Source organism: Parasteatoda tepidariorum, chromosome 8, assembly GCF_982258835.1.
Source record: "Parasteatoda tepidariorum strain Cologne lab strain chromosome 8, Ptep-v5.0, whole genome shotgun sequence".
NCBI classification, from domain to species: domain Eukaryota; kingdom Metazoa; phylum Arthropoda; class Arachnida; order Araneae; family Theridiidae; genus Parasteatoda; species Parasteatoda tepidariorum.
This window is the reverse complement of record NC_141762.1, coordinates 97,820,621-97,842,146: the sequence shown is the minus strand read 5'-3', so window position 1 is coordinate 97,842,146 and position 21,526 is coordinate 97,820,621. Positions and strand designations below refer to the sequence as shown.

The following is a 21,526-nucleotide window of genomic DNA, read 5'->3' as shown; positions in this document are numbered from 1 at the left end:
TATGTACTTTTTTTTTAATATGAGTTACTACATTTTTTACTTTGCTATCTAAGAGCTATCTGAATATGTAATGTACATTTTCAGCTGCAATTTTTTAATACTGAACTGAATGAGAAAAAATTCGAGATTCAAAAACAGTAGGGGAGAGTGGAGTCAATTGTAACATTTTTTACTTAACTATTTTTAACTAACAAAAAATCCAATATATTATTAGTGTTAATTGACAGACGAGTAAAGTAGACTATCCTCTACTAGAAAAAAAATAAATATCTTATTTTAAATGTTACTATATTAGTTATTAACAATTTTTGACAGTCGTGCACTTGTTACAATTGTCCCCACTTACGGGGTCAATTGTAACAGTTCAGAAATTCAACTAAAACATAGTTAATTATACATAGTATCATAGTTGTGATATATTTCTTTATTGATCAAAATAGTAGTGATATTTTAGGAGTAAAAATAATAATGAGCAGAGACCAAAAGGGTTAAACTTTTGACTTTAATGGGTTAAAAATTTTATTTTATGCTGTGAATGGTGACAAATAAAATAATGCACTTGCAACATAATATAAGTGATATAGGAAACTATTGGTGGTTCTTAAAGAGTTAAGCAATGGTTTGTAAACATAAGATTATTTATTTTCATCTGTTACAATCGTCCCTTTACTTTTTGTTACAATCGTCCCCAAGACGCCATTTCAGTTTCATTAGTTAAAAACAATGCTAGTTAATTAACAAAACTAATCTCTTTTTTTTGAAATGTTAATTAAGGTGTTCAATTACATATTCGGTTAATAATTTTTATTTGTTTAAACAAAATTACTTTGTTACAATATAATATTCTAATACCAAAAAAAGTAGTTACGTAGCGTGAAAATGTCTTTCGTGATGTAACTCTTTCAAAAGTACATAAAAATAGTTGCCAGCAGGGGTGTACACGTAGATTTATTAAATACACCTTATGTGCCACCTAGGAACCAAATCAAGAACCCGACACTCGAGATTTTTGCTCTGTTACAATCGTACCCTATTACAATTGACCCTACTCTCCCCTACTTTTTATACGAAAAAGAAACATTACAACTTATGAAATATAAACTCTTTTAATTCTTGTTTGGTCTCATTCAATATAACGAAAAAAATATATACATAGTAAACAACTCTTCTCTTGTCCGTATAGAAGTGAATAAGTTCCAAAAAACAAAAACACACATAATCAAAAAATTGTGCTTTTTTTACACAAAACTGTCATATCATTTTATTTTATCTATTCCTGTTTTAACTCATTAAATTCCGCATGTAAAATTACATAGGAAAACATACCTTACATGTTCAGATAGCTCTTAACTATTAACTCGCCGATTAAATATATAACGTGTTTGGTCTCATTCGATATAACGAAAAAAATATATACATAGTAAACAACGCCTCTCTTGTCTGTATAGAAATGTAATATAAGTGAATAAGTTCCAAAAAACAAAAGCACACATAATCACAAAATTGTGTTTTTTTTTATTTTTACACAAAACTGTCATATCATTTTATTTTATCTATTCCTGTTTTAGCTCATTAAATTCAGCATGTAAAATTACATAGAAAAACATGTTCAGATAGTTCTTAGATAGCAATGTAAAGAGTAAACATGTGTACATGTCTGGAGAAATGCTTTCTGCGTGTACATGTTCAGACAGTTCTTGTATAGCAGTGTAAAGCGTAAACATATGCACCAGTCTCTAGAAATACTTTACATGCCTAAGAACTCTTGCAATTTTCGAACTTCTTGCTCGATTGTCTCGGGTATTATCTTATTTGATTCATAGTTAACAAAATACTTAGGAATCAATTTATCACTTGTTTAGATAGCATTGCCAATCAAAGCACAAAAACTTTCTCTTGGAGCATAGATAACCTATTAATTCTAAACTGTTTGTTCAGTCGTCTTGGAATCGGGCTCGTTTAATTCAGCGTGAAAATATACGTCGGAAACAATGCCACGCTTTCCTGTTAAGAAAAAATTTAATTGTTCCCTTCAAATCACCCTTATTTCCCTCAAAGAAGAGGGAAGCTTACATTGGGAAATAAAAGTGAGTTTTCAAGCATGTCTTTTATAAATATGCCATTCTTCTACGTCTAACACGACGAAGCTTTCTATGAAAAAAAAATCTTGAGTATTTTTTGTTCAGAAATGAAAGTATTTTACTGGACTATTAAAAAAGTTCATATTAATACTTTTATCGTGTCAAAATATGTTGCTGTATCAATTTGGAAGTCATATTTATATACTTATCGTACAAATATAAATCAATGACAAAATTGGAGCATTTAAAAGTCTGAAATGGTGTTTTCTTTTTCCACAGTCATTACTTCATTTCGCTTAAAATTTAATGAAAGAAACTGTGGCATTTGATAAAATAAAGTGAGCATAATAAATATTTTTATTTGAACGAAAATTACATTTCATAGTAATTTTGATTTAGCAATATTACTTTGCAGGCAATATCAACTTAATTTTAAAATGTTCTCTAACGCGTGTATTTAAAAATATATATGTTTAGTAGGCATACATTAGATAAACAAGAATGAACTGATAAGTAGTAATGGGGAAAAAAGGCTTCAGGTATCGGACAACTGATAAAAGTCTAAATTTCATGATGTGGACCCCACGTGCTACCACGTAATGTTCTTTAATGAATTTATCTGACACAGCGAATATTAAATAATAAAATATTGATATGCGCGCAATAAACTGTTTCCTTGTTCAAATAGTTCACTGATCATTTCAATATCACTGATGTTATCTTTTAAATATGTGAAAAACTGAATAGCCTATAGTAAAATTTAAAACAATAACTAACGCTTAACCCATCAGAAAATTCCGTTTCGTTTTTCGCTCATCATCATTTAATATATGATTGAAAAAACTGTATTAACATCTAGTGTCATCCACTACAAGTATAAACAGAAATGTATTTGAAGTTGAGTGGATGAATAAAAAGTATTTTATTAACGATTTAAAATTTGAACAAGATATAGGGAGAGTGTGAACTAATACTAGGAATTGAAAGGAAAAAAACTATTTGAGGGATGAAGTGTTAATGGTAGCAGAGCAAAATGATCAGGTTTAAATTTTATCTCGATAGTATCAGGAACTAAATCTCGGTGTCAATAGAGTGAAAGATTTTAGGTTCATTTAAGTAAATAAATTATAATTTTAATGTAACAATCTGCTTACGAACAAGGTAATAAACTAGTGGAGGTTTTGAGCGGAGTGAGCAAGGATGGAAGCCTCTAAGGAGATGTGGAAAAAAAAGGAATTGGTCAAAATAAAAAAGCACAATAACAATTTGACATAATGAACATAAGAGATTGACATTTTGACTATTTTATGAGCCAACAAATCTGGCCTAGAAAATTTTTTTCCCTCACAATAATTTTATTTTACTTTTTAATTAACAACCGTGCTGCCATCTAGTGTGGCAGAAACTAGACGTCCAAATTAACATGACCAACGGTATCTCACCCATTGTGGTGGTCCTCACCCATTGTGGTTCATCGGCAAAACCAATTATGCAGCTCATTGGAAATAAAAAAATTTACAACCGTCGCTTATTTTACGACATCCGACCCGAATTTTGGGTTTACGACTACTAATGTTCAACTCCGTAGCCTTGTAATTTTGAACATAATCCAGAAGACAAGGGAACTCCTGGATCAAGTATTGGAAGAATTTTTGCCGTCACCGCGGGCTTTTCGATGGAACTAACCGTCAATTGCGTTACATGGGGAGGAAGACCACGAAAACCTCCCTCGTTTAGCCTGAATGTAAAGGGACTCTAACCAATGATCCGTCTGCCACTGAAGATATTTCACTATAGTATTGTGATTGGTGCAGCCGGATGCGGAATTCGTATCTCCCAGCCATTGCCGGGAATCGAACCCGCTCACCTCACTGGAAGACGAACGCTCTATCCCCTGAGCCATCGCGACTTTTCTCACAATAATTGATACTCCTAGAGGGCTGCGCCCCTTTGCTCGCTAACGCTCGCCAACCCCTGAAAATTGCTACGCAATCTTATATGGTTTGCCACGCAAACCAAGTTCACTTCGCCTGCCACTACTTAGGTACATTGCAAATACACAAAATTCTAAGAATTAAAAACAATCATTCAAATCCATACAACAACTTTTTAAAAAAAAAAAATAGTATTACAGGAAAACGTTTCTCTATATAACATAAAATCATAATGGTCTAATTTTTATAAATTGATATTTAAGATAAATAAGAAAAAATTAAATAAATTAAAGGTAAAAAATTTATTAAAATTTTCTTTTTACTTAATTTGCGTAAATCTTCCTAATTGTTATCCCTCCAATAAATGCGAGTAAGCAGGTAAAGGACATTGTAAAATAAATAAATAAATAAAATTTCAAACAGATTATGATTAAATGTAATAAGTAACTCTAAATAGCTTTTAGTATTAAGGTTATTAATACTATTTCAGAATATATATGCTAAATATAAATATAGATCTTTATTTCATTGTGAAAAATCTGCAAAGAAGATTTCAATAGAAAAATCAAACATTAATGCTATTTATGAACTTCTTCCCTGTCTTTAAATAAATTCTGAAGTTGATTTCACCAAATTCACTAATTTTGCAGCAAGCGAACTCTTTTTCCAGTTTTTCCAAAAAATTCACAGTTCAGTAAAATTTTATTAAATTCTTCTCTTTTTCCAGGAAACAAAAAAAGTTCTATAGTATTTTTTTTCTCATGACTAAATTTGTGATAATGATTGCTAAAGGATGAACTAGTCTGAAATTAAATCACTCTAAGTTGTTTTACATAAATCTTATCAAAGAATATTACAGTTAATGAGGATATTTTGTCACAAAAATGGCTGCCCAGAGAAAATTTTAATAAATTTCTCTACATCGCTAGTTGAAAAGAGTTTGAAGAAGTTCTTTGATTTGCAACCGTCTATACCAATTTTTTCATAACGGTTACAAAAGAGCGAGAGTAGAACGATCCACTGTAAGCTTTTTAATTTTAAATAACTGTGGCATCAACTCTCAGACTATAAATGTTCATCTAAATATCAACTTAAAGTTTGTACCTCTTGATTTCAGATAATTAAGTTTTGCGTTCGGAATGTATTTAGTTACTGATGCGGTCACATCAGTTAACATATTCTTCCACTGTAAGAACTGATGAAAAAAATACAATCGTTTCTCTTCAAATTCTTCAGACTTCTGGATAAAGATAAGATTGCTGTTGGTCTTCTGATTGCCAAAAATAGTCTCTTCGCATGTATGACTGCCCACTTGAATGATTGCAATTCACTTGATCCATCTCCTGTAGAAATAAAAAATAAAGTTTTTAAAAAAAATAGTGAACAACAGTAATGCACATTCCATCACGTAACGAATGTGTAACATATTTAATTTCAAGCAAAATTTTAATTATTTGCAATCACAATTACGTGAAGCAGGTTAAAATAATACGTATGCATCTATTGGAAAGAGTTTTACTTATTTTCTGTATAAAAATCCTTATCTTATTCTTTAAAGACAAAATAGAAATAGTAGAAATTTAAATTTTATTAAAATTATGTTTAAATGTCAAATTTGAAGTAAGTTAAGGGAGAAGATTCGATATAAGTAATTAAAAATGAATTTTTTAGGTCAAGTTTTTTAGGTCATAATTCATTTAGTAATAATTTTACGGTATACACAATCAGAACAATTAGTTAACCATAAAATGACGCTATTCAAACTGTTAACTGAAAATTTATTGGCTGTGTGTTTACCTAATATAATTAAACAAACAAAACTTTTTTCCAGGTCAACAAAACCCACCTCAAGAAAGCATTTAGTTTCTTGCAACTGCAGTGGCACAAAGCTATAGCCGTGAGGGCTAATTTGTCACTCTCAAGGCAGACAGGGTGGGAGTTCGAACCCCGAGATTCAAGGAGTCAACATATTCACAGTATGATAATTTCACAAGTGATATACTCCTTAATTGATACATCTGACCAAGTGACAAAAAAAAAATCCAAAACAAATACCATAGCATTTCCTATTGCTCAAGATAGATGGCACCACTAAATAATGATATTTCTGCATATTTAGGGTAAAAATTTTGATGTCGGTACTACTACAAAATTACTGCCGCTTGCAAACTGCAGTAATTTTGCCATGTTTCCACTTCAAAAATTCTGAAACGGAATAGGCCGAATCACCACAGCCTTCTAACTGCATTTTTTTGTAGATTTTCTGCAGCTTATTTCTAGCTGGGAACCACAGAAGAAAAACACAAAAGATTACTAAAAAATATTCCATTCGAATTTCAAATTCAATTAAAAAATATTCGTAAAATCAGATTACTACAGCAAAAGTAAAATTAATAAAAAAAAAACAATTGTTACTGGAACATCACAGGTTTGAGTACAGTCCAAAGGCATTTATGCTCTTTTTAGGAACTCTGTACGTAGCCGCATATTCCGAAACTTCTGAGTGAAAATTTTACAATAAACAAACTGCTTGTTTCATTCTTCTGTCTTCTTTTGTTTACGAGATTTTTAATTTTGAAATCAGTTAAGCTGGACGCACTGTATTCGTAAGTTATCAAGAAAAAACTGACGCTTAAAAACTGACTTTGAAAGACTCGTGATTACATTTAACCCATTCGTGCCTGGAGTCTTTTTAAAAAGGAGAGTTACTTTTTTTAAAGAAGAAAAAAAAGGCATAGCACAAGTGATTCATTGCTAGGATTAATTTTACAGAAAGATTGTAGCCCTGTCTTATATAATATATTAATAATATAAACGTTTGTAATTGGATTTAGAGCCGTGGTGGTTCAGAGGATAGAGCTTTCGCCTTCCAATGAGGTGAACCGGGTTCGAATCCCAATGATGACTGGTTGATGTGAATTTCGCATCCAGCTTGCACCGACCACTGTGCTGACGTAAAATATCCTCAGTGATAGACGGATCATGGGTTAGAGACCCCTTGCCGTCAGACGAACTGTGAGAAGTTTTCGAAGCTTTCCTCTCCATGTAACGCAAATGTGTGTTATGGCTATATCACACGAGAGAAAATAAGTGCAACTGTAAGTGTAACTGCAAGTGTAAGTGCAACTGTAAGTGTAATTTCTCCAAAATTTGTTCGAAAAATCCTCGTGTGATATAGAAATCACGGTTGCACAAAATATCTGCAATCGTTCAGGCAATTTCTTACGTGAACCAATCAGATCGTTTGCTTTTTATGACGTTTCAATTTTATGTGATGACGTATACAAATGTAAATAAAAATGGCGGCGACGTTAGGAAGAGGATGATCGGATGAAATTTTTTTATAGATGAGACGGAACAGTTTTTTAGTTTAATAATAACATTTCCTTTAAAATGAAAGCATTAAAAATACTTTCGCACTATGAGATGACCATCTCAATGCAGTTGATGTACTACCATAACAGGAACCTGCACACGATTTTAGTATCGGTGAGTATAGTACACTATTTTCTAGATAATATTTCTTTTAAAATATTTATTTATTTTAAGCTAATAAAATAAAAACTTATTATAATTTGTTCCGATTACTGTTTAATTGTTCCGATTAATGTTTAATTACTTTAAATAGAAATAATTTCTATTTTTATATATGTAAAGATTTATACTGGCGAAAAGCTTTACTTTGAAATATTCGCCAAGCAACTCGCCAAACTTTGTTGCATTATTATAACATAACATATAATAATGATTATATTTCGTTATTTTTAAATTTTAATCCTTATTTCTGTTGATTGTAAAAGCATGTGTCCGATTATTTGAAATTTTTTTATTATTATAAATATTTGTGAAATCATTATTTTATTCTTCCCTAAGAATTCTTATAATTTTTCAAAATCTTATTTCAAAACAAGTTAGAAAATATGTGTGGTAAATATTCACCTTGTCTCTCACAAAATTATCCCACTTTTCAGTAATTATTGAAAAGTATTTAAAAAAAGGTAGTATATAAAAGAAGTAATTATTAAAAATGCAAATTTCCAATCTCCTTGTCTGTTTCTACATTCATCCCCTCTATTTTTTTTTTTTTTGGTGTATGATGATTTGCATAATATTTTGTTTATAATTATTCAAAGTTAACTAATGATACTTTACTTTTTATTTATACTTCGCATTTATCTTTTGATCCTTAACTTTTCCACAATGACAGTAAGTATGTAAGTGTACCTTACTAATTTTTCAATATACTTAAATTTTTAGTAGTCTTCGTTAATAAATACAATTTATTTTTCTTAAAACAAATTTCAATCCAAACATAAGGACTACAAAACCAAATATGCCTGCCATCTTTCATTAGTGTATAGAATAATCTTAGAACTATAATCAAAATATCTGTCAAACTTAAAATAAGTTTAAAAGGGATACCTAAGGACTTAATGATTTCAAATTAATTGTATTTATTCTCCCTTATTCTAATAATTTGTTGGTAAAATTTTACCATGAAATTGATTTCTTTCCTTTATTTCAGATATTTCGTATAATCCTGTAAGGGTTTTCTGGGGAAGAAGGAAAGAGATGTAATACTGTTTTTATGAAAGAAATTAAAAAATAAGAAATGAAAATGAATAATGTTCTAAATGTTTCACTTGATATTAAATGTTTCATTTTTTAAATTGATTCTTGTATTATTTAAAATGCAAAACAAAACACGTAAAAGGCTATAACAAAATAATATGATACATAAAAAGTATGTTCTTAATAAAATATTGTTTTTTTCTTAGTTATTAATAAATTTTAATTTATATATTGTATATTACAATAAATTTGTCCTAAAATAAATCCTATAGTTTGTAATTAAATTATCTTATACCAATAATAAATGTTTTGAATTTTACAATAATAAATTGTAAGTACGACATTGAAAACCCTGTTATATTTAAAAAACAATTTTACTAAGAAATTGGAAAAAATAATTTTCATAAAAGTGATATTTCTGATATGCAATGTGTAAATGAATAAAATTGATGATCCCTTAATGCAATGTAATTTAATTTGATGACAATAAAATTCTGAGACATTGTAGTATAGACAAGTCTGACATTATTTATTATGTATTTTTTTGACTAAATTAAAAAAATAGAATTGATTTGATAGATCTAACAGTTTTGATGTTATAAATATTTTATGAGTAAAAGGTAAGACAAAAATTGTATATTTCATACATTAAACCCTCATTTCTTCTAAAGAATTATTTCAAAGGAATTTTAAAAATGCTACGCACCATGTTTTATACCTTAGTCACTCAAATCAAGATTAAAAAAATCGTCAAAATTCTAGATAGTATTCAAGTCCATCCCCCTTTCACCCCCTTATCCTTTCAGGAACGCAACATGAAATTCTTTGATATCTTGTTCTTGTTGTTGTAGTTAATTTACGTCGCCTTAGAGCTGCATGATGGGCTATTGGTGGCGGTATGGGAAACATCCCAGAGGATAATCCGAAGACATGCCATCACAATTTTGATCCTCTGCAGAGGGGATGGCAACCCCGCTTCGGTAGCCCAACGACCTGCACGCGAAGTAGAGCACTTTACGGTAGAACAGTTTAACGAGGACCAATACCGCACACCCTCGGTCCCTACGCAGACTGATCCAAGTGGTCACCCACCCTCACACTGACCGTAGCCAGAGATGCTTGACTGCGGTGATCAGCTGGGAACCGTGTCTTAACGATCAGTCCACTACGGGACCATTGATATCTTAATATCATCTTATAATATGAGATAGAAATCATAATCCTTTTTATACCGTGCTACCTCACTTAAAAAGCACCTTTTAAAAAAGCTAAGCAGTTTTTAAAAACGCTACGCACCATGTTTTATACATTAGTCACTCAAATCAACGTAAAAAAATCGTCAAAATTCTAGATAGTATTTAAGTCCATCTCCCTTTCACCCCTTATCCTTTTAAGGACGCAGCATGAAATTCAATGATATCTTAAATATCATCTCATATTATGGGGTAGAAATCATAATCCTTTTTATACTATGCTACTTCACTAATGGGGAAATAAAGTTTTTAGAATTTTTATTTGCTGCAGAAAAAAAGATTTAACACAAATACAAATGTAAAAAATTAAATCAAAATCAATCAATATTCTACAGCGTCTGTGATTTCTTTTTCCTCCCTTTACGAACGTCGTTGAGAAACTATGATATAATAGAATCATATTATAGAATGAAATAAGAGCCAAAAGTAAAGATAAATAACAAAATATGGTAACCCAATTACATGCAACCGTTCAGGCAATTAAGCAACCCTTTCGGCAACTCCGAACGGAGGAATTGCGCTTACAGTTGCACTTACAGTTACACTTACGGTTGCAATTATTTTTCTCTCGTGTGATAGAGGCATAAGTTCACTAAAAAAGTCCTTCACGAAGGCAACTTTCTCCCAATACTTGATCCCAGGAATTTTCTAGTCTTCTGGATTGGGCTCAAAATTACAAGACTACGGAGTTGAACATTAGTAGTCGTAAACCCAAAAATTAGGTCGGCTGTTAAACAACGGTTATAAAATAAGACTAGATCTGAGGTTTTCAACACATTTTTTTTTTTTTAAGTTAATGTGGTATGTAACAAAAGGAAATATCCACTTGGTTTAAACAAATATGTACTAAAACCTTTTCCAGATAGTAGCTTTTCATATATTGGCTATCTAAATGGGCTACAAATGGCCTAATCAGAACTCTCTACCTATGGCAACACTTCGCCTGCTTTCTCCATTAGCGTGAGGAGAGTCACAGGAGAAGTAAGTACGTTAGTTTCTGTCTTGATTTTCAAACAGAATAAATACTTTCAAGTTAGACAGCTATATGGAACTGTAAACTATATTGAACATAGTTCCAAAAGAAGGCGTCGGGAAATTTTTAAAAAATATTTTTGACAATCAAATACGAAAAATATTAAGGAAAGGGAAAATATCGTAGTACATTCCTATACAACTGAGAAGAAGAGGGAAGGGTCAGTACATGGAACCGCATTTAAATTGCGTTTGTAATTGCGTTTTAAAGCATTAAAATGGAGAAATTGCTGCTTATATACTGTATACACATATGGGCCTATATCTCCCCTTAATATTAACCTATGACATTCAAACTCGAACAGGTATTAGATTATAACATACTATACTACCATACCAAAGAAAATAATTATAGACAAATTTGGAAACTCGGGAAATAATTAAAAGAAAAAAAGGGCGTGACACTTTAAAAGCTGTACATATAAAAGGCTCCGTATAGCTCCTAATATTCAAACTCGGTCAGGTATTAGATTATGACATAATATGCCACCATATCAAAGGACATAATTATACACAAATTAGAGGGGTCACAATGCCGGTCTACTCCCCAGATAGTGTATTCGAACGTTGCGGTCGTAAATAGACCACTTTTTGTGCCTGTGTATAAATATTTTCAATTATATTTTGTTAAATACTAATATTTTATCTTTGATTTGCGTTTACGGTTTTGCGTGGTTCGATATTCAGAACTCATGAAAATAATGTTAATTGGAAGATTTCTCTTCTAAAATAGTGACCATTAAAGAAATGAAAATTCGTAATTAATGCGTTTATTATGAACAGCGCATTGGTCCAGGCAATTAAACCAACTGAAAATTAACTTTTTTTGATCAAATAAATGTAGGTGGCGCTACTAGTCCAACATTCATACCGGCTTCAACATTGAATATTTGATACCAAGATGAGTGCAAACCACAAATAGGGCATACGTTAATTATAATTGAAATTAAATTACTTGTTTGATCCAGTTATAGTAATTGGGTGCTGCAGCCCATATTTGTGAAGAATGCATGTTATAGTCCATGCTTACGTTGGAGCAGGCTGGAGCATTTACTTCGTGAGAAAGCTGAGAGATATATCGAATTGCTAATCTGAAAAAAAAATTACAATTAATTAGTTAATTTGCACGGAAAACATAATATCTAGTAAAAATTTGATAGCAAATTATCACTAGACAATCTGAAAGTTTGATAACAAATTATTTTTAGTCGTGTTAGCTCTAAGGATAGAGCTGGTCGATACGAATTCCGCATACGGTTTGCACCAACCGCAGTTATGACGTAAAATATCCTCAGTGGTAGATGGATTGTGGGTTAGAGTCCCTTGCTGTCATACTGACCGTGAAAGGTTTTCGTGGTTTTCTTCTCCATTTAACGCAAATGCGGGTTAGTTTCATCAAAATGCCCTCACGAAGGCAAATTTCTCCCACTATTCGATCCAAGAGTTTCCTTGTCTTCTGGATTGAGTTCAAAATTACAAGGCTATGGAGTTGAACATTAGTAGTCGTAAACTCATATATATATATATATATATATATATATATATATATATATATATATATATATATATATATATATATATATATATATATATATATATATATATATATATATATATATATATATATATATATATATATATATAAGTTCAAAATGAAGAATAAAACAAAGAAAAATTATAGACATATGAAAAAAAGGGGGGGGGGAATAATAAGTAAAAAAATAACAAACAACAGTTTATATATATATATATATATATATATATATATATATATATATATATATATATATATATATATAAATGAAATTTTATTTAAAAAACCGGAAAGAAAACCGGGAAAAAAAGATATAATCTTTTCTTCAGCTCACACGATTATATCCGCAAAACAAATCGTGTGGGCTGAAGAAAAGATAATATCTTTTTTTCCGGTTTTTTCAATAAATTTTTTTTTCTCTTTTCTTTAATATATATATATATATATATATATATATATATATATATATATATATATATATATATATATATATATATATATATATATATATATACATAAACTGTTGTTTGTTATTTTTTACTTATTATCCCCCCCCCCTTTTCTTCATATGTCTATAATTCTATAGAATAAAAGTATTAGTCTTAAGCCTGTAAAATAGTGTGAATTATTGCAAATGGAAAAATGGCAAGTTTTCAGCTCAGTGTTAGAAAAATAACTATTTTGCATTGAAGTAAATGTACAGTTGTGGCTTTCTGTTTAACGTCTTTGAAGGGACGGGGAAAAGCCTTATCTCCTTGAGACAGAAAAGAGAATTTTACTTCTGATACGCAGAACTATGTGCTCGGAATTCCCTAATTTATTCAGAAACTAATTAATAATTTTGAATAATATTTGCTTAATTTTATTTGTTGATGTGTTCTATTTTCAGCCACTGAATATTAAATTTAAAGTTTTTAAGTATTTTTGAAACTTGAACTTTGAAAAAGTTTTTGAAATTCTTACAACCTGAATATTTAAACTTTTGCAACTAAGATCAATAGATCAAACTTCAAGAAATAAAATGAAACAAAACACACTCAAAATATTAATTAGTTATAGGATTAATAAGGAAATTCTAAACTTTCAGTTCTTCGTATGTTAACAGAGTGGAAGTAAAATCCCTTCCCTGTCTGAAAAGGGATCCTTAAAAAGAAATCCTTAGGCTTAGATTAGACATCCTTAGGCCTTATGTGAAAACGTTACAGTTGAGAAAATTTTCTCTTCCCACTTTTTCTGGCTTAGGTCTGCAAATTTAATGCGTAATAAATTAGAATGTTTGAAACTGTTTTTTTTTCTCTCTTTTTTGTACAAATTACATTAATACAAAAATAAATTACCGTAACAAAATGAAGTAAAATAGTACAAAAAGGAAATAAACTTTATAATAACTCGTTATAATAACATTTCTCGTTATAATAATTTTTTCCTCAATTTTTCGAGCATTTTGAAAAGGCCATCTTCAATATTGGATGAGCTAATATCTTAAACATCAATAACGTCTGTATTAGAAAGCAGTGATTTATAATTTCACTATTTTCGATATTTTTTTTTTATACTTAATTTTCATTTGCACCCTTAAGTCAGTTTTTATCTAAGTTAAAGAAATCTTCCTACCAAGTCCTTTTTTTTTTCTCTTTTTTTTTTTTGGAATCCCTTTGCACTGTTGGAATTTTTGTTCTAAGATTATGGTCAAATAATTCCACCCAATTAATCATAGAATAATTTGGTAAAGAAAATTCTTTACGTTAACGATTTCGAAACCGTTTACAACTAGTATGGTTTAAAAAAAACATGAATACCGTTACTAAACGGGTCCTTAGCCATTTACAACTGTCATGGTTTCAAAGCCACAAAAAAAAAGATATTAACTGGAAATTGGAGATAGTTCAGCAGCTTTATGGTGTTGCCATCTATGTATGAATGAGAGTATCGTTTTTTTATACTCCAGGGTCACGAATTGAGAAGTACATGTCACTGGAAAGTCTTTATTTGTTGATAAGAATGGAGGAAATGTTGATGTGAAAATGATTTGACACGAACCTCTGTTCTGTCGGTAATGAGATTGACAGATTTCCCCTCTCAGCTATAATAAGCACTTATCTGCAAGGGATTAAGTGGCTTCATTAGGTGTATTTAGTTGGTGCGATAAAATTCAGATTGTTTAGCCGTATTAGGTGGAAACAGTCAATAAATTTTTTTTCACAGTTAGCAGTTTTACCATATTATTTATATATAATATGACAGTTTTGTTCAAGTACACTCTATAACAAAAAAATCGACGCACCAAGAAGCAATCATCCGATTGCTTTGAAATTTCGTATGCATGAATGTTTTGAACAGATCAGGCTGGAATGATGCCGACTGGGGACGTATAGTCTCTAGCGACGAATCCCGCTTCCAACTGCGTCCTGACGATCATCGAAGACGTGTTTGGAGACGCACAGGGCAGAGGGGGATCCTTCCCTCACTACTGCACCCCATACCGGCCCTTAACAAGGCATTATGGTCTGGGGTGCCATTCCCTGTGACAGCCGGACCCCTTTGGTCGTCATTAGAGGTACACTTACTGCACAGCGGTACGTCGACGACATCCTAAGACCTGTTTTGCTACCGTACCTTTTGCAGCGCCCTGGGCTGGTTCTTCAGCAAAACAATGCCAGATCACATACGGCACGTGTTGCTATGAACTGTCTGCAAGCTTGTCAAACTCTTCCTTGGCCTTCCAGATCACAAGATCTCTCTCCCATCGAGCATGTCTGGGATATGATGGGAGGGCGATTGCATCTGGCACGGAATGTTGATGACCTCGTTCGACAATTGGATCGAATTTGGCAGGAAATACCGCAAGAGACCATCCGGGAGCTTTATCGGTCTATGCCACGCCGTGTGGCAGCTTGTATCCAGGCTAGAGGCGGGTCAATACCTTATTGAACTTGTTACTGTAACTCTGCAATAAATTATTCAATTGTTCTGAAATTTTAATCATTTACTACTCTGTACATTGTCTTCCAATCGAATAATTTTCGCTTCAATCGGACAACTGCTTCTTGGTGCGTCGATATTTTTTTGTTATAGAGTGTATGTTAAAATAACAATTAAATAAATTGTTATTGAACCATATTTCCGAGAAATTTCTAACAGTTGGAACTAAACATGTTTTCTCTCACAGAAAATCGGTATGTTGTGATAAAAGGGTGTAAAAAAAATTCTACACGTTAAAAAATATTGTTCCTTAACAAAAACACCTTAGTTCTTAAGTAAATATTTTCAAGTACGAAAGAGCTGGGACCGTAACATATCTTTAAACAGAGAATGTCGTTAATTAAAGCTTTATTAAACTGAGAGTCAGGTTTATTTTATTTTAAAACTTGCTGAAAGCTAGCTTTTTATACGGGATAAAAAAAAAGCAAATACTTAATAAATTGGTATTTATCAAAGCTGCGACAAAACTAGAAGCAAACATCAAGATAATCTATAAAGCCAAAATAATTCCGGTTTGTTTCTATTTACTATAATTTGTTAAATTACTTTAATTAACGTTAATTTACTTTAATTTTACTTTTGTTAAATCACTTTATGTTATCAAATTAAGCAAAACACGTTTTCGGAAGTTCATTTCGTCAAAACAAAATTTAACTGTTTTCATTTGGCACAATGCTATTGCTCGAATATAAATGCTCGAAACACAATGCTATTGCTCGACGCTTACTCGTGATGATCAACATTGACCGAATTAAAAAACAAATTTCCAATATTTATGTCTTTAGAGATACCATAAAAAACTTATTATCGTAGTACGCAATATTAAGCACCTTAACATCAAAATTAAATACCTTTATTAGTACATTTGGCACTTTTTAAAGCAACACCTATTACCACAATACCAGTAGTACATATTACCAACATTAATTGAGCTTAATTGGCGTCTAACCTGGCGATTTTTTACGGTACCTCGAACCTTTTCTTCATTAATTTTGCTTCTAAATATATAACTTGTTTTTATTTTTAACAAATTGCTATTGATTTTAAATTACTTATTTTCATTTTTAAAAAAAACTAACTAAATATAATCTCGTTTTCCAAGGGATATAAAATTACTCCATTTGCTAGATAATTATTCCCATTATTTTTTTTTAATTATTAAAGAAATCTCAAAAATTTCAAAGTTTTTTGACTCGGAACCCTTAAAAATTGCGTGACTCATTGTTCTGTATGCGTTTTATGTTAAGATGGATATATTTCATGTATCTTTTCTTATGAAATGTTAAGCCTACACTAATGAAATGTGTAAAACCTACACTAATCTGTTAAGCCTACACACCTGTTAAGCCTACACTAAGGAAATGTGTAAAACCTACACTAATCTGTTAAGCCTACACACCTGTTAAGCCTACACTAAGGAAATGTTACAGTGTAAAACAAATATTTAAGATACTATTTTTTAAAAAAGATTATTAGTTAAAATTTTTAAAAAAAACTTCAGTTAAATTAAAATATTCTAAAATTCAATTTTTCAAGTAATAAAAAAAATATTTATTAAGAAAACGTAAACAAATATTTTACAACAAAAAAAACATACAATAGTACAGAACGAACAGTACTTACAGAAACAAACAATACGGAAGGAAGGTTTTTTTTAAAAAAAATTCTAAACTGATCTACAGTAAATGGCTGGAATGTAAACATCAAAGGTTTAAAAACACAGATTTTAGAAAATCACATTCAAAGTATAAAAAGCCGTCTTTCTCACAGATTTTAATAGTTAAATTATTTTTATTATTATTTAGTAATTTAATGAAATTGGTTTTAATTATAAATTATATTTCTTTCCTTTCTTTTCGCGATAAAAAATGATTATTTATTAATGTTGCATATTAGTTTACGACAATGAGAGATCACCAGATTTAATGGCATTATTTTATTTTATTTATTACAAATACTTTACTGAATAATTTTTTCTAACAATAATTTAATGCCATTAAAAGTGAATGGATAATTTTATTTAGACTTATTACGGAATCTTTAATCATTGGGAAGATTCTAATATAAGTCTTCTAAATGTTTAAATTTGTTGCTTTCGTAAATTTACTGTTTGGATGCTCTAAAATTTCATTTAATTTAAACGTAACGAAAAACTAAAACGAACGCTAAGTGTAAAGTTAAGCTAAATTATCATTCAATGAAAATTTAAAGTTTCGCAGTTAAGACACTGTTTGTTAAGACACGGTTCCCAGCAGATCACCGAAGTCAAGCATCACCCGCTGTGGTCAGTGTGCGGGTGGGTGATCACTTGTATAAGTCTGCGTTGGAACCAAGAGTGTGCGGTATTGGTTCTCGTTAAACTATTCTACCGTAAAGTGCTCGAGTGCAAGTCGTCGGGCTAACGAAGCGAGGGTGCCATACCCTCAACAAAGGATCAAAATTGTGATGGTATGATTTCGGATCATCCACAGGGATGTTTCCCAGACCGTCGCCAATAGCACGTTGTGGTGCTCTAGTGCGACGTAAATGAACTACAACTACAGCAAATTTAAAAATTGAATTTTATTTAAGCTTAAAATACGGAACCCTTAATCATAGTGAAGAATCAAAAGTAATTTCAAAAAATGTTGCTGTTTCGAAACACTGAAATTGAATTTTATTTAAACGCAATGATGCATCGTTTGAAGACTAAATGTAAGCTAAGTCAAATGTTCATTCAATGCAAATCTAAAAATTGAATTTTATTAAGGCTTAAAGTACGTAATCCTACATCATTGTGAAGATTCAAGAGTAATTTTTCTAAATGCTGATATCTTGTTTTAGCTCTACTAACTATTTCTACTTCGAATTCAGGGTCTATCATCATAGAACTATGCAACTTTCGTCCTCGCAGCAGCTGTTTTTTTTTAAAAAAAACCACCTGTGCGACGCCGAAATTCGGAACGCTTTCAGGAAACAATCCAAAACGAATGAAGCGAAATATCTTTCAAAGATGACATGACAATTAGAGCCCGTGAGTTATCTTTTTTGACGAACAGACACAGCTGCTGAATGTCCTCCATTAACTGCGCCAAATAATGGCTGAAATTTATTTTTTTGATTATTCCTCCAAACACTTTGTATGCTGGGAATCGAAAGCATTTTTATACGAAAAAATGAGTAATATAATTAAGCTTCTACGAATTCAAGCAGTAGACGAGCTTGACCTCGGATATTATTAGCCCAATCAATCAGTTAAATCTCAGTAATACAATACATGTTTCTTTCCAATATATATATGTATATATATATATATATATATATATATATATATATATATATATATATATATATATATATCAATACAAAAAGGACAAAAAAAAAGGAAGGCGAAAACGAAGAAAGTTTAATTTACTGCGTATTTGAAAGCAAAAGTTAAATTGTGTTATAAATATTTAGGTTAACCAAACGCTTTGTTTTTTAAATTTCTTTGGCAAATTTGGAATTTTTATGCTCTGAAAATACATTTGTTGATAAAAACGATTTGTTTTTCAAATTTTTTATTTATCGGAAACTATTCAATCGAATTATTTCATACCGCTGACTCTACTTTAAAATTTAAATTATGTAATAACTATTTAGACAAATCAACAAATTAAATTGTTTTGATCAATTAAAAATTGATTAAAAAAATATATCAATTTTGCTCACAATTTCCGAACTTGCTTACATAAATATGATTCCCCCTCTGTTTTAGTTTTAATGCAGTTCAAAATTTGAATATAATCGTTGAAATAGCTTTCGAAAAATTAGAATTCAACTATTTGAACGATTTGTCTTTTTCTATTTATCTTTCTCTGTCATTATTTGACCGATTTCTTTGCACGTTTCGTCATCAGTATTTCGACCTTTTAAATTAATATTTTTTGTTTTTATAAAAACATATAAGAAAAGCTGCTAAATAGCTTTTTCTTTTGATAAACAAGTTTTTGAATAGAATGAAAAATATTTTATTCTCGTAAATAGCTCCAGAGAAAAGATATAATACCTAAAATGTAATATTTACAATGAAACGTCCAATTCTGATTAAACCATTAGGATGGTATTTACAAGTTTTCGGATTATCTTTACAATAGTTTTAAAATAGTTTCTTTGATGATTCGCTAATATTCGTCAGCTAAGTCTTAATTTAGAAAATCAAGTTATAGTTAATAACTGTAAAAAAAATGTGACAATAACAAAAATTCAAAATTTACTTATTAAAAATAAAGTTTATTACTTATCAAAAATAAAGAAATTAGTAATCTAGGTGTGTGCACTTTTTGCACTATTCAATTTTCAATCAACTCGCACTAATATTTTCAGTCAATTTTCCGAAAAATAATTTTTTTTTATAAGAAAGAAGCATAAAAACTAGTTCTCGAAAATCTTTCCTTAAATAAAAATAAAGAAAGACCCAGTTTAAGTATATTAAATTCAAAGTTTATCTTTAATTTTGAAACGAAAACAATTATCTAGACAATAGCGGATTAATATTTTAAACATTTTAAAAATTATTAACTAGATTTTTCACATGCTTATGCATGAAAAAAGCGATTGGGAATTAAGGTTGAGAATTTGATTGAGAATTTTTTTAATTATTAAAAGAATTAGTTCACATCCATATCAATTGGAAGTTTTCGCTATTTTAATCTTTAATGCAGACTTCCTCGTCTAAAGAATCTAAATATAGATTAAACATAATCTAATAATTGTGGAATAGCAACGTACAAATGGTACATTATTGGCGAAAAGTCGAGAACTTTCGAATAACAGCTTTCACTTAATGAAAAATAATAATAAAATGATTACGTTATAATAATAAACAATAATAATAAAACAATTAAACTATAATAATAAACAAAAATAATAGCATGATTGAGTCGCACAATAATTTATGTTCCTCACATATAATATGAATATTTAAAATTAAAAGTCAATTTCGCAGGCAAAATTTTTTTATTAATTCATAGTTTTAAATTCGTAATAGATCGAAAAAGGTTTAATTCGATTAATGATTGTGGATTTTACTGTTTCTTACTGCTAAGAAAAGCTGCAATTTAACATAAATATTTCGAACCATTTTTTTTGTTGTTGTCAGTTTCTTTTTTTTCTTTACCCATAATATTAAGAACCATCTTCCTTTTGTTATTTGGGATTATTGATAGAATTTTTCGAATTTTGTTTTCATGATATTTTATTTATTTTTGTTTATTTATTTTAACATACTTTTGTTGTTAGAATATCTTTAGATATCGAAAATGAAGGCACCGATTGATCAGACAATAAAAAAAAAAGTAAAACTTAATAAAATTTAAAACTTCTGCGTATTTTCTCTCAAAACTGCAACACAATAAATTTTTACAGTTGGCAAATTTGGTAATTTAATACTATTTATTTTTTGCAGTGAATTATTTTAAATTTAATTTCATTACTGCCTAAACAGCCAAAAAAAAATGATTTGGATGAAGCTTAAAAATTATCTGAATTCGATTAATTATACAAAAACAGAAATATTTTTCAAAACTCTAACAAAACTCAAACTCTAAAACTCAGACAAATGTATAATACAGTGAAACCACCTCTATGTAGCGATCACTTTTGGAAGGCACGAAATTTTTTACATAGATTTTGAGTTGAAGAAAACTTCAGATATGAAGGTAACGAAAAGAATTCAAAATTTTTTTAATCCATAAAATAAAGCTATTAATTAAATTTAAAAACATATACATTATTTTAAATATATATTAGAAATTATGCTGAAATAAATATTACTTAATCAATGCAAATTTTGATCCGAGGTAACATTTTAACTACACAATAATTTGTATCAAATAACTTTGCAACTCAGGAAATTTAGAATTTTATAAGCAAAAAATAATCTGCTGAATATTTCGAAAAAATAGGATCATTTGGAAGAGATTTATTGCTTTAAAACTTTTTTTTTACCAATGGCAGGCACTGAATTTGATTCTTTTGCCTATACTATGCCAGAAATGCTGCTCATTTCGCGTTACCCAGTGGGCACCTGTGAACCAAAGTCACGGAGGCGAGCAACATTGCCCACGCCACATTGCCACAAACCCATTTACAGGGTGGGCCACATTCACACATCATACA

General features: G+C 30.1%; 1 protein-coding gene across 2 annotated transcripts in view; it reads right to left on the bottom strand.

The window, feature by feature from the left end:
* Positions 1-3,593: 3,593 nt before the first annotated feature.
* The window catches only part of LOC147806568 (myogenic factor 6-like), a 34,062-nt gene continuing 16,129 nt past the window's right edge, over positions 3,594-21,526 (bottom strand). For both annotated transcript variants that reach the window (XM_087169479.1, XM_087169480.1), the window contains exons 3-4: positions 11,828-11,963; positions 3,594-5,358 (exon numbers count right to left, since the gene is read on the bottom strand). In XM_087169479.1, coding sequence (XP_087025605.1) covers positions 5,248-5,358; positions 11,828-11,963 — 247 coding nt within the window. In that variant the 3' untranslated portion in view covers positions 3,594-5,247. The remainder of the gene's footprint in view (positions 5,359-11,827; positions 11,964-21,526) is intronic.